The sequence below is a fragment of the Nothobranchius furzeri genome, chromosome 7, assembly GCF_043380555.1.
Source record: "Nothobranchius furzeri strain GRZ-AD chromosome 7, NfurGRZ-RIMD1, whole genome shotgun sequence".
Classification (NCBI taxonomy): Eukaryota; Metazoa; Chordata; class Actinopteri; order Cyprinodontiformes; family Nothobranchiidae; genus Nothobranchius; species Nothobranchius furzeri.
This window is the reverse complement of record NC_091747.1, coordinates 35,864,163-35,879,543: the sequence shown is the minus strand read 5'-3', so window position 1 is coordinate 35,879,543 and position 15,381 is coordinate 35,864,163. Positions and strand designations below refer to the sequence as shown.

At 42.3% G+C, this 15,381-nt stretch overlaps 1 protein-coding gene across 1 annotated transcript in view; it reads right to left on the bottom strand.

Moving 5' to 3' along the window:
- Positions 1–14,646, bottom strand: part of LOC107382612 (phospholipid phosphatase-related protein type 4) — a 45,387-nt gene extending 30,741 nt beyond the window's left edge. Inside the window, exons 1-3 of the mRNA XM_015954820.3 lie at positions 14,353–14,646; positions 12,463–12,648; positions 594–723 (exon numbers count right to left, since the gene is read on the bottom strand). Of these exons, the coding sequence (XP_015810306.3) occupies positions 594–723; positions 12,463–12,648; positions 14,353–14,430 (394 nt within the window). The 5' untranslated portion in view covers positions 14,431–14,646. The remainder of the gene's footprint in view (positions 1–593; positions 724–12,462; positions 12,649–14,352) is intronic.
- Between the last annotated feature and the right edge of the window lie 735 nt (positions 14,647–15,381).

Below are 15,381 nucleotides of genomic sequence, written 5' to 3'. Positions count from 1 at the left end.
TTCTCAGACAGCACCATCTAGAGGTGGGAAAAATATAATGCCCCTCTCCTTACGGCATATGTATATGGCACTCCATTCAAATTGCATGGAGCTTTACCAAACGGGGGGGGGGGGGGGGGGGGGGTCAGACTTCACTATATCTCAGTTCAGGGTTAGATTGTCACTTTTAAGGAATTCTGGAAATCATTCACAATTCCTGAAAGGGGAAAACTCTGGAGGGCTGCAACACACAACCAGTGTGTAACTAGCTGAGTTTACAGAACCTTTACTCAGTTTTGGCACTTCTTGTCACTTTGGAGAAGGTATTCAGTAACTGCAGAAGCATCTTTCTGCATCACTTAAGTTAGTGGGAGGACGTTCCCCATTTAAAAAGTTAAATAAAAACTTTAGTTTCTGACACATTAGGGTATGAGCGTTAAATATAACATGACCATGTTGGGGATTTTTCGGCTTGAATCAGAATTAAACTGACTCCAAGCCTAAATTATTAATAAAACCATGTGGACTAAAAGTCTATAAAATTCCATTAATGTTCTATTATTTTAAAGTAGCCAGTTCATTTATTTAGACAGTGATGCTCAAGTGACACATACCAACGAATCGGACCACTCTGCGAATGAAGGAGTTGAAGTTGCAGCCGGCTGCGTTGATGTTGGCCTCAGCACCAGCACCACTCTTCCTCCGAGACAGGCAGCAGAACACGATGGCCTCTCCAATCATCATCTGTTAACACATTTTTCAGGCAGATGAGGTAAACATACAAACTCTTTCCATACTCTGTAATCTTTTATGTGTTAATGAACAGATTCAAGAGTGTTTCCAAGGAGCCACTTCTTCACTCTTTTTTAGGTCTCCTCAAAGTTTGATTTAAAGTGAGTAGAGCCAGCTGGCTCAGAAATAGCCAGCACCATGTCCTTTACATCTGAGTGTTTTGACTGACAGCTTGATGCGGGCGTAAGACATTGATTATCATTGGTTGGTCTAATTGAATGCCTTAGAGACAACAATCCAAGTGTTCTGTTTAAAACTCCACGCTTTCACCTACTGCAACATTTTTTTCCTCTGTCTCTACAAGCCTCGTACCTTCAAACAAATGCTGTTGTTCAGCCGATTTAGAAAAAACCTGGTCCTGATCCCACTTTTTCCTCAAATCTCCGACCAATTTCCAAATGACCTTTTTTTTATCAAAGGCACTTGAAAAAGTCATGCACAAACAGCTACTAATGCATCTAAATGACCGTCAATAACATACATTTTTCAGTATGGGTTTAGATAACATCATAGCACAGAATCAGCTCATGTTCATGTGTTTAACGGCATATTTATGGCTCTGGATTCAGGGTCCCATATGATTCTGTTGCTTCTTGATCTATAGCAGCATTGTAACATCCTGATCTCCAGACCACACATGGGCTGGCATCACAGGTTTGGTCCTTAACTGGTTCCGGTCATACTTTTCTAACAAGACCATCAGGGTCATGCTGGACGTACTACTCTTCCCAGTCGGCCTCCCTTCTGGGGGGGGGGGGGGGGGGGGGGGGGGTCCCTGAAGGTTCCATTCTCAGCCCATTACTGTTTTCCCTCTATATTCAGCTTTTAGGAGCCATTCTCAGACAGCATGCTATTTCATACGGCCGAGAACTTCCTCCATCTGAACAACTCTAAAATAATTGTTTTTAGTCCCGACAACATTAGAGCAACCCAGTCACCGGACCTCCACTCTCTTTCTCCTCATGTAACATCCTCCACTTCAAACCTGGGAGTAAAAATGGACCCGGAAGATGGATGCTCAAGTTAACAGCAAAGACCTGTTTCTAACACCTTGGGCGAATTTCTAAATTAAAGCCCATCCTGAGTGTCCGTCTTTTAGAGTCAGTAATTAACGCCTTCATTACATCCTGGCTAGACTACTCCAACTCCTGTTTATACAGCATCAGTAAAGCTGCTCTGTCCAGACTTTAGCTCATCCAGCATTTGGCAACAAGATTCCTGACTGGAGCTGACAGCACATCACAGCCATTCTTAAATCACTGCATTGGTTGTCCCCTCAATTCAGAATCAATTTCAGAATTCTGCTCCTTGCATTCAAATCTTTGAACAGTCAGGTCCCACCCTATCTGAGGAAACTCCCCTATTTCTATCACCCCTCTTGTGCTCTTACTGTATATCTGCTGATCAGCTCCTCTTCACTGTCCCTAAGGTGCATTTGAGGACTTGTGGGGAAAGAGCCTTTTCTACCTGTGCCCCAAAACTGGAACTCATTACCCTTTCAGGTTAGGCAAGCACCCTCACTTGCTATCTTTAAATCTCAGCTAAAAACAAACTACGTATCTCTGGCCTTTTTCTTAAAGCATTACTCCGTTTCATCCCCCTTCCACTTTGGTTCTTTATTTTTAAATCAGTGGTCTGGCTACTTTTACATCCCTGGTCTGTTTTTAACATTCCAGTTTGTTTTTTTGACCATGCTTTGTTGTACAATTTTTGAATAGTTTTTTTTTTTTATGATGTGACTATTTTATGCTTTAAGTTGTTTTAATAGGTGCAGTGTTTTGGTTATGTTGTAATGCCATGTTAAAAGTGCTTTATAAATAAAAGGTAGGGTAGGGTAGGGTAGGGTATGGCATGTATGTTTGGTATGGTATGGTATGGTATGGTATGGTATGGCATGATATGATATGATATGATATGATATGTCCTCCTGACTGTCACATTGTTAATGAACCGAGACTCTCTGGCCGTGGTGGTGGTGGTGGGGGGGGGGGGGGGGGGGGGGGGGGGCTTGCTGTCCCTGTACTGTTCAAATCTCCCACTTAAACCTCTTGCTGGGCTGATGGCTCCGACCAGTTTTGAAGTCTCAGTATTAGAGCTGGGCTTCTCTCCTCCCATCCTCGTTTTACTGTGCTACAGGTCACCAAGATACAATAAGGATTTTATAAATGAATTCTCCAACCTTTTAGCTGATGTGCTCCCAAAATATGAACAGGGGATTATTTTGGGTGATTTTAATATCCACGTCTGCTGCCCTCTGAAACCACTGGTGAGGGATTTTATGAATGTTTTAGACTCATTTGGACTACAGCAATTGGTAAATGTTCCCACTCGTGCTGACTCGCACACCCTGGATTTGGTTTTATCTTTTGGACTGGATGTGCATGATTTATCTGTGGATCTTGTGGCGTTTTCCGACCATGCTGTGATCACGTTCAGCATCTCACGTCTCCTTCCTCCAGCCCGGCGACAGTCTGCTCGTTACTCCAGGCGCTTATCTCCGAGTACGACTTCCAACTTTCTGTCGGTTTTGGACACTGATGCCCTCGCTCCGCCCTTGTCGGTTTCCTGCATGGATGTAGATGGCCTTCTGCATCGGTTCAGTGTGACCTGCTCTGCTGCTCTGGACGCTGTAGCCCCTCTGAGACCGAGGCGGAAACAGACAACATCTGATCCTTGGCTGAATGATTACACCCGTAGCCTCAGGCGACAGTGTAGGGTGCTGGAACGGAGGTGGAAGAGAGACAGACTGTCATGCTCTCGGCTGCTCCTGGTTGATGCACTTTCACGCTACCAGAGAGCAGTTAGATCTGCTCGTAATAACTATTTTTCTGCTATCATTTCACAGCATCATGGAGACCAGTCCAGGCTGTACAGCACAGTTAACTCCCTGCTACTGTTAAATGAGTCTGATGGTCTAAATCCTACTGTTGCTTTATGCACAGAGCTACAGAGCTTTTTCCTCAACAAGATCCTTGGTATTAGGCTTAGCCTCCAGCCTCAAATACACACTATCCATGTAGAACCGCCGGATCCACCTGCCTTCTCAGACTTTGCTCCTGCTCAGCTTGCTTACTTGATTAAACTGATTAGCTCCATGAAGCCAGCTGGCTCTTCGGTGGACTGCCTCCCGGCTAAATTGGTGCGTGACGCGGTGTCTGCGCTGAGCCCGGCACTCATGAACATTTTTAACATTAGCCTCAGCACTGGAGTGTTCCCTAAGGTTTTTAAAGATGCGGTTATTCAGCCGTTATTGAAAAAACCTGGGTTGGATCCCTCCACTTATGACAACTTCCGCCCTATATCGAAAGTCCCATTTCTCTCGAAGGTCCTTGAGAAAATTGTGCATGGCCAGATCTCTGCCCATATGAATAGCAACTCGTTGTTGGATGTATTTCAGTCAGCCTTTAGACCAAACCATAGCACTGAGTCTGCTTTGATTAGGGTGCTAAATGACATTCTGGTGGCATCTGACTCTGGGTCTACGGTACTGCTGCTCCAGCTGGACCTTTCAGCGGCTTTTGATACAGTCGATCACCATATTTTATTGGATCGGCTTGGGTCTTGGGTTGGGGTGACGGGGTGGCACTTAAATGGTTCCGCTCCTACCTATCAAACCGTACCACCTCTGTACAGATTGGTGACTGTGCATCCTCCAGTCTTCCACTGCCTTGGGGGGTGCCGCGAGGTTCCGTTCTTGGGCCATTGCTGTTTTCAATCTACCTTCTGCCTCTGGGCAATATCCTGAATCAGCATGGACTGAGCTACCACATATACGCAGATGACTGTCAGCTATACGTGGAAATGGACGAGGAAAATGCAGGCTCGAAATTGGCTGCATGTATGGATGACGTGAAGGGCTGGCTGGCATCCAACTTCTTAAAACTGAATGAAAAGAAGTCTGAGTTTATTGTTTTTGACCCCCGCAACCACCATGGCTCTCACCCTGTTTGTGACTTTTTAACCCTTAACCCCAAACAGTGTGTGACGAGTCTCGGGGTCAAGCTGGATGCTGGACTCACAATGGCCCCACAGATAAACTCTGTAGTGAGGTCTTGTTTTTATCAGCTTCGCCGCCTTACTCACCTCAGACGAATCCTGAAACGGAGGCATTTGGAGTCAGTCATCCATGCATTCATTACCTCTCGCCTGGACTATGCAAATGCCCTACTCATTGGTGTTCCGGACTCTGCCCTGAATCGGCTGCAGGTTGTTCAGAACGCTGCTGCCAGGTTTTTGACGGGTACACACTGACGTAGCCACATTACCCCTGTCCTGGAACATCTTCACTGGCTCCCTGTCATTTTCAGAGTGCAGTTTAAGTTACTGACTTTTGCTTTTAAAGCACTCAATGACCTGGCACCTTCCTACCTCTCTGCCCTTCTCACTCCATATGTGCCCACCCGCTCGTTGAGGTCGGCTGACCTTTTGCTGCTGTATACGCCGCAGATGAGACTCAAATCGCGGGGGGACCGAGCATTTGTCCATGCTGCCCCAAAGCTATGAAACTCATTGCCCATTGGAGTTCGGCAGGCTACATCTCTGGCGGTTTTTAAATCTCGTTTAAAGACCCACTTTTACACTTTGGCTTTTAGACAGTGACTCGTTTTAGTGTTTTATTGTGTCATTGTTTTAATGTGCTCTTAGTATTCATCATGTTTTTCTGCTTTTAATTGAGATTTTTATTCTTTGTTTTAGCTCCTTGTAATGGTGTGTTTTGTTTTAGCCTGTGCAGCACTTTGGGCAGCTCCCATGCTGCATTTTAAATGTGCTATATTAATAAACTATGCTATGATATGATATGATACGATATGATATGATATGATATGATATGATATGATATGATATGATATGATATGATGTGATGTGATATGATACGGTTTGGTAGGATGTTGTATAGTATGGCAGGCTATGGTATGGTATGATGTGATAGGGTATTATATGATATGATATGATATGATATGATATGATATGATATGATATGATATGATATGATATGATATGTGTAACGTCCAGCAATGGTCAGTTTTTAGGTACAGTTTGACTATTCAACATCTGGTCAAAAAGGAGACACAAGACTGCATGTGCCCCTTTAAATTGGCTTGCCTTCATCCCACCAGCTGGAGCTCAGAGTCTCTGCAGCTCTGAACACAAATAATGAAATGTCAACAATAATGTTCGCTCCTCAAGGTCCAATCTTTCAGGATTCTTCATGCATCCATATAAGGAACAATCATAGCCCGGATTAGTTGCTAAATCAAGGAAAGATTTCCTAAATCAGATATGAACTTCTACAACTTATAAGCTAGATAATCATTAAATAAAAGTTTGTTTATTGCTACTTATAATAATTATAATATAATGAAATGTTTCATTAATCTGTGCTCAATGATTGAAGTTTGAAATGAATGTTATGTTATGAATACAGTGATTGAAATATGTTTCAGCATGTTTATATGACAAGGTCATAACCATTTGCACTCACACAAGGACAAAGTAAAGTTAAGTTAAACTCATGACACATAGATAGTCCTTTACCCAGATCAGAGCATCTGGTATCAAGGAAGGCGTGTTTCTGAGATTCTTGGTAATATTCCTCAAACTTGTCAACCTCTGGTTGGCTACACAAATCATAACATGAGAACATTAAAACCAGATTACTCTGGTGATTCCTCAGTTCTTGAGAAAAGCTTCAGACCGGCCATCTGAAGCAAGACCTCTTTAACCCATCAAAGCTTTTGACACGTGGTCAAAACCTTTTTGCACCTGCGAAGCTGATAAAGCAACAGTTCCTGCAGAACAAGCTGATATTGTTTAGATTCCTTAAGAGTCCCCCAGACGCGTGGTTCCATCCGTCTGTTGTGACATGGAGACAACTCTAAGACCGGTCTAGTAGCGCCACAGTTTCTTCTATGGACCTCAGTGCCTGGAAGTCCGAGGATTTCGACATTCCGGATCTATCACGAGGGTCTTCGAGTGGGTACGTAGACATGACAGATTGCATCTGATGTGCTTTTGATAATAATCAACTTCATAGCTTAACTCAAACCAAATTATTTTACATCCAGAACTCAGCTCTCCTAGATACGGAAGTTCTGACAACATCACATTCACACATTGGTTTCATACATCACATCTAGTTCCATCCATCACAGTAAAATATTAGTTAACTTGTCATGTTTTAATTGTTGGTAAAATAAATTCTTACTTTTATAAACCTGACTCTTTTCTGAATCAAAACAAAGTGTGTGTACAATCCCTTAATAAATAAAGAATCCTAGAATCTTCTGATAAACACAGTAAAGACCAAGCAGGGTTGATATTCTATACAGTGTTGCCAACTTAGCGACTTTGTCGCCATTTCTAGCGACTTTTCAGACCCCCTTAACAACCTTTTTTTTCCAAAAAAAAGCGCCTACCGACAAATCTGGCGACATTTCTGACCCCCCTCAGCTACTTTGACTACAACTTTGTAGCAGACTTTACCTGCAGATTAGAGATGCATCTGAAGCGACAGGACCGTCCTTCCTTCCAGAGGATCAGAAAGAAAATGATCTGCGCATGTACGTGCAGCATGATCACGCTACCCCATTGACCATTCAAACCTTTTGTGGGTTTTCACATGTCCATTATTTGAGATAGCCACCGGAGCTACATAAGGGGCGACCGCTCCTTCCGCCATCCTGCTGCATTTTAGCAGCTGAGCTCGGCTGGCACTGGCAGGCAGCATCGCACTCAAACATGGCTTCTTGCACCACTTGTGGTGCATTCAAGGAGCATTGGAACTCTATGATGAGTTCAATAACGTAGCATATTTAAAACTTTTATAAAAAACAGAATAACACTGTAAGACAAACACCTCAGGTCATTGGCAGTTTGCATGTTACATTTCTGAATACTAAATACGGCCTGCTTCTTTTTACACAAAGGTACTAAAAACAACAAAACCAAACAAAAATAAAAAATATATATATTATCTGTTAGGTCAATATATAGCACTGAATCACAACAGAAGAATACATCTCAAGGCACTTGAAAACTACACGAGAAAATTCATTTTAATTCAATCATACATACATTCCTATCAATTTAATATTTTTGTGTTTACGAGTTCCATTCTCTTCAGACAAAATAAAAATATTCTTCCATTTTTTTGTGCCATCTTTCCTTGATGTTTTAAAGGCTGCTGTTTTGCATTCTATGGGGTTTTTATTTTAATAAAATATAAAAAAAATAAATTAAATAATTTTAAAATAAAATGACGTGGGTTTTATTTGATTTACTCTGACGTCATGACGCAAATGTGGTGACGTCATCACGCAAACCAGATGACATCATTGTGTTGTATGCAAAGTAGCACGTGACGTCATCTGGCGACATCTAGCGGCTTTGGGGGGGGGGGACTTCAGCTACTTTCAGTCAAAAACAGTTGGCAACACTGATTCTATATTTAGATAGAGTATCACAGCTTATTGGTCATAAGTAAAGGCAATATATGAGCTCTTAAAGCACTCAATTTCCTAAACCCAACATATGATATGATATGAAATGATATGAAATGATATGATATGATATGATATGATATGATATGATATGATATGATTGAATATGGTATGGTATGGTATAATAGGGTATGGTATAATAGGGTATGGTATGGTATGGTATGATAGGGTATGGTATGGTATAATAGGGTATGGTATGGTATGGTATGGTATGGTATGGTATGGTATGGTATGGTATGATAGGGTATGGTATGGTATAATAGGGTATGGTATGGTATGGTATGATATGGTATAATAGGGTATGGTATGGTATGGTATAATAGGGTATGGTATGGTATGGTATGGTATAATAGGGTATGGTATGGTATGGTATGGTATGGTTTGGTATGGTATGGTATGGTATAATAGGGTATGGTATGGTATGGTACGGTATGGTATGGTATGGTATGGTATGGTATGGTATGGTATGGTATGATATGATAGGGTATGGTATGGTATAATAGGGTATGGTATGGTATGGTACGGTATGGTATGGTATGGTATGGTATGGTATAATAGGGTATGGTATGGTATGGTATGGTGTGGTGTGGTATGGTATGGTATGGTATGGTATGGTATAATAGGGTATGGTATGGTATGGTATAATAGGGTACGGTATGGTATGGTATGGTATGGTATGATATGGTATGGTATAATAGGGTATGGTATGGTATAATAGGGTATGGTATGGTATGGTATGGTGTGGTATGGTATGGTATGGTATGGTATGGTATGGTATGGTATGGTATAATAGGGTATGGTATGGTATGGTATAATAGGGTACGGTATGGTATGGTATGGTATGGTATGGTATGATATGGTATGGTATAATAGGGTATGGTATGGTATAATAGGGTATGGTATGGTATAATAGGGTATGGTATGGTAGAAAATCTAACCGGTGGATGTTTGTGTAGATTTTCTGGCTAACAAAATAGCGGTAGCTTTAACCAAGTTAACCACATCTCTAACGTCAGAAAAGAGTCCCTAAAATGTCCCTTAACACCAGAAGGTAGCCAGATGCGTGTTTGGTTTACACAATAAAAAATGTTATAAGTGAAAAGCACATTAAATAAAGCCCAACATCTAGAGACAAATCTTAAATATTTATGTCATGAAAATCTTCTGTTTATTTCATGTTTATACTCATAAAGTAGAATGTTCGTCAGTTGTTTTGTGCCTCAGAAGGTCCTCTAACCACAGATCAGACCCACAGCTGGACTATGATCCAGAACCAAGTCAGCATTATTCAGTTCAACATTCAGACCCAAATCCAACTAAGACACTTCAAAGAAATTAGGTGCAAACATATCAAACTAAAATTAAATAATTAAAAATCAGAAGCAGTTAGGAGGCTGTTTTGTGCTTCTAGAGTAGACTCCTCTGGTAGGAAACCAGAGTACCTAGAGGAAGCCTGCACAAGCATGGGGATAACATGCCAGGATTCAAACCTACAACCCCCTCACTGCTAGGAAACTGTGCTATCAGCTGCATCACCGTGCAGCCCTCTTTTTAATTACTTTCATGAAATCACTCAAGTTTATTTCAGCCTTAGATAGTTTTCTTCAATGTAATTGGACATAAGCAAAGTTAGTAAACTCACTGTTATTATGTTCTGATGTTGTGTGTTTGTATGTGTATATGAGGCTTGTTCTTGTTATGGGCCAGGAAAAACAGAAGTGACACGTGTGTGTTACCCTTTGGCCTGTGACATGAGGAAATAAAAGCGAGCTTCTGGCAAAGATGGGCGTGTGAGCGCTACTCGGATGGGAAGGACTGGCCGTCTGAAGCCGAGCTCAAAAAGGGTGAATCTTGAGTCCGTGTGAGTTTTTATGAGTTAACCTCCATCGATGCAAAAGACTTACGTCTTGATTCCGTTGTGTGGAAGATATCGGCTAACACTCACCAATCAGAAAGTTGAAAATTAACTCAGTTTGTGTAAATGAAGAAGAGTTTCATGTTCCAGTAATACATTCTGATGGGAGCTGTAGAACACCAGCATCACCTTCCACTACCACTTAGTATAAAAGGGTCTGCAAGTGTACCTGACCAGGGTGGAGGTAAAATGAAGAAATATTAATTTACATCTCATTTTATAGCATAAATTGTCAGAAATCTTTATTAAAATTGTAACGTGAAGTCTTTTAGCACACTAATGAGTTAATCCATCAATGACTTCACTGAATTACTGCATCAAGCACCTGCATTCACTTCTAATTGGGCCAGTTTTGGTTCTGCAAAGTTTTCTCTGGCATCTTTGAACCAAATCACCAAAGCAAGGATCCTCAGGGAGAGGAGAGAAAGGACCCTCGTCACTGCGGTGCACTCAGCCCACAGTTGCACTCACAGGCTACAAATGCTTTCTTGCAAATTATTTTTTTATCACCGGTCTATAACGTCAGCTCTCATATTACTTGGACACACACACACGCACACACACACACACACACACACACACACACACACACACACACACACACACACACACACGCACGCACGCACGCACGCACGCACGCACACACACACACACACACACACACACACACACACACACACACACACACCAGGGTTTCCCTTACATAGGCGTAGCCGTGGCGGCCCGCCACAGCTGAAATCCCACCGCCACGTCTACAAGATCCCAAGTTTGTTTTTTGGTTTTTTTGCGCTGTTTCCTGAAGAAGCAGCGGGAACTACTATGTTGTCGCTTGTGATCACAGCCGGCAGGCAGCAAGGAGGAGCAGGCAGGGCAAGGTGAAGTTACAGCATAAGTTACTGAGTTTAAAATTAGAATGGTAGCAGTGGATGTAATGCTTTTTGGTTTACATGTTTCAATAGCATTAAGATAAACGAGTGTTGACGATCTTGCCAGGGTTTCCTCCAGTGCTAATTAGGCCAGGTTTCCTCCCCCCCACCAGGCTAAGCATCACTTATTCATGTAAAATTTATTTATTTTTTCATGTCTAACTTTAACTGCATCTAATACTGTATTACGGCGTGAGCGCAACAGCGACAACTTAAGATCGATGTGTGAGCAGCCTGAGAGGTCGGGTGTTTTCATCTGAACCCTTAAAACCTCCAGCAGGCTACGCTGCACTTTTGACGTTTTAGTGCGCGGCGCTAACAACTTAGCGACTTGACATGTCTCGGAGAAAGCGTAAAAACACGTTGGATGCTTCTTCTGAAGCAGGAAAATAACACTTCTTCTTAAGCAGAGCATGACGTCGCCTCGGCTCGTTCACCCTCTGCCGAGCCGGACTGAGCTCGATAACAATGACCCAGCACAGCCACTGGGTCGTTGGAGCTGCCACAGGGCCTGCCTGATGGAAAACCAGCGGTTTCATCAGACTCCTAAAGTTTCTTGTTTTTGCTGGGGACCCCCTGTATTTTACCGCTCCCTCCTGCAGTCTTCCCATATTAACATTTAAAATGATTCTGTAAATTTCGTGTATCAATAGAAAAAATCTCTGCCTCTGCCAGCTGCAGTAAATGTAGTCTCCAAATAATAAATAAGAGGTGCATTCATCTGTGTATCGCCTTTGATCCGCATTAGTGATATTCTCAGCACCAGAACAGTGAAGCAAAGAAAGATTCCTGAGTTTGTTAGTAATTTTATTTATTAGATGCATCTAACCTGTTCTATTTTTCTCTGAAATGAGATCAAATCAGTGCTTCTATGGGTTGTCTCCAATCTGCACTGGAAAATTTTTACTTTATCTAGAGACTTGTCATAATTTCTCCCCAAGCCCCCCCCCCCCCCCCCCCGGCCACAGCTGGAAAAATTCCTAAGGGAAACACTGCACACACACACACACACACACACACACACACACACACACACACACACACACACACACACACATATATAATATATATATATATATATGTACACATATAAAGATACATATATATATACATATATATATATATGTATATATATATATGTGTGTGTGTGTGTGTGTGTGTGTGTGTGTATCTATGGACATCATGATGACCATAGATCTGAGCAGCAGAAAAAGATGCTCAGAATATTATTGTTCAAACACATTTTTGACAACATTCAAACGTCAGTGACATTAGAATTGAACATAATTTGAATTATATCTGCTGAGTGCTGATCATGTGTGTAAATACAGTGTGTGGTATCAGTACTTACTGTGATGGCTGGTCCAGCAAAGGCCAGACTGAGCAACATCAGCAAAGGGATGGCCTCATGGTTTGGGTCAATGTAGGGTAGGCTCAGGCTGCGGTCATGACAGTTGAAGCCGGACTTGACAGGCTTGAACACGTCCGTCCACTCCAGGAAGTAAAGACTGACTACCAATGATACCAGAATGGGTAGCTACACAGGGACAGGAAGGGAAAGTTATTTCAGCCCTAGAAGTCATAACAGCAGCAACATTAGCAGATTGCCAATGAATAAATACATAGATAACTAAGCAGTGGAAATGGCAGATGTCCCCATATGGTTTGGGTCAGTGACCACAGTAATTTGATTTGATAATTGGGACAGAGGCATGGAAATATGACCTGAGGAGTGAGATGCAAGTGAAGATAAAAACCTATCGAACCCATCTGTGGTCTGCTCATGGACCTCTCCTGATCCCAAGCAGCAAAGTCTACATGTATTAAATCATGTTTATTATAGCTAGTTCTTAGACAAAAGAGACAATGTGTAGCTATTACCACTAATCTCTGGAATTATCCATTGAAATGTTGATCAAAAGGAATGAAATTATGTCGTTCTTGAAAAATATTGGCAGCTTTGTAACACGTAACCATAAAAATCGGGTCTAAAATACATGGTGCGGGTCTAATTCTCAGGGCGACGCCATATAAGACGTCGTTTTGTCTTCTACAGGAGCCCGTGAGGACAAAATGCAATTACTGATTTGTAACAAATGGTTACAAAACTTTCACCATTTACAAACGTTGTTGTTTTACATATTTACCTCTGCACTCCTTGCGAGTGATGAAAGGGAGTCTGATGTGCTCGTCATTTTGCTGACGGGATTTTTGACCCTAATGGCCTTCCGTTAGTAAGGTCTTACTCAAACACAAAAATACAGCTTGCTTGCAGGGATTTAGGTATGTACTCCACCCTTTTAGCCAGGGAAAATACACATCGTCACTTTAAAGGTTTAAAAGCTATTTGGAGTACTGTTGCTTGTGTTCATATATTAGGGCAAGTGAAAGTGCCAGACTATCAACATTCGAGTAGCACGTACTAAAACCATTCTGAAAATCTCTGCTGGACTCACTGAAAGGCTTTCTGCAGCTACAATGCAGCTAGCCAGCTGATGCTCTCTCTAGAAAATCATCCAAATCTGTCAGAAGGACCAGGAGAACAGAGGATGACAGAGTGAAGATCAGCTATCTTCGTCATAAATATGAGTTCTGAAACCACACAAACCCAGTGCCCCATTGGACTAAAAACCCAGTGCCTCACTGGTTCATCTGGCATATCTGGCATAGGTAAACCAGACTGGAGTGAAACTAAACCATGCCAAAAAGCCTGTGTTCTGGAGTTTAGGAGATAATGGGTTTATGCTTTTATCCAAACATCACCAGACCACATCAGGAGAACATGTGTGAATCAGAACGGGAAGGGGGCTGATGCAGATTGAAGGCGAACCTGCTGTAGATGTCTTCAGAAACTTTCATATGGGTCTCAGAGGAATGGTAAAAATAAAAACACTTCAGTCTGGGTGAGGCTAAAGGTCAGCCTCCAGGGACCTCTACATCCATCGTGCAGCCATTATGGATGAGAAGCAGTCTCCTCTCCTCCTCATGGCTGCATCACGCCTGTAAACCTGGCTGTGCAGCCTTTAATCTGCTGATGGAAATATTTCAGCATGAAGATTAAATATCATGAGAAGAAGTCTGACTCTAGACTGACAGATGAGGTTTCGCTTATATCATGATGATCCTGATGTTTCCAGTTAATATGATTTTATTTTTAATACATATTTAGTCCACATTCATCTTTGGATCTGAGTCTTCAATCTGCGTTGATGGAGCTGCTCCACCTTCTGATGGAACTCACCTCCACGAAGTAGAAACAGGGCAGCAGGCTGACGCTGTCTTTGGTCTGGACCCGGACCCCCTTCTCCCGCGCAGACATGTTCAGGCCTCCGTTTGTCCGAGCACAACCGAGATGAGACGAAAGGAGACGGCCGTCCAGCGGGATCAGGAGCGCTCCATCATCCAGGATGGCTCCAATCCGACCTGAAACCTGCTCTGACCAGGTCCGGATCGGTACTGATGGAGCTCAGAGCGCTGTTCCGAGCATGTCTTCCTGCCAGCCGTCAGGTGGAGCAGAACGTTACAAACGGAGACAGAGAAGGAGGCGGGGCGGGGGGTGGCGCATGCGCCCTGAGGAGTGATGCCACGGTTCAGATCTGAGAATTTTCTTCTTACCGGTTTGAACATGCTGGGAACCGCCGAGTCATTCATTCATTCATTCATTCATTCATTCATTTGTAATAAAGTCTTAAACACGGCCATACAAATGGATCACAAAAGCCTGCTGACTGCATTTCTTGAGCTGAGAGTTACATTTACACAAAAATGGAATTTACTGTTAAATATTAGACAATAAGCTTATTTTAGAAGAGACTAAAGGATGAATAAAATGTACTTTAAATCCATCATAATAATAATATTAAACACTATAATGAACCCTAACCCCCCACACTCAACACAAACCAGTAAAGGTCTTGTTCTCCTGCCAGTAAACTAACTGGTGTGACTTTTACATGATGCTTTTATGCTGATCTTTAGACTCAGTCTGAGTTTGCAACCAGCATCAAAGTCCCAGAGGGACACCTGGGAGAAGGTTTCACGTTAACCAGCTCATTTTTACAGCTTCCTGCTGCTCAGGTAAATGGACACCACAAGTCACGTGACCACTCATCTTCAGCACCATCTTCCACACATCACCTGGTGTGTGTGTGTGTGAGTATGTGTGTGTGTTACTGCCAACAGCCTACCTCCCTTCTATAAGATCCAGAAAGTGCTCCACAGGAGAAATATTTGTAAAGTTTAACATTAATATAACATTTGATTTATTTAT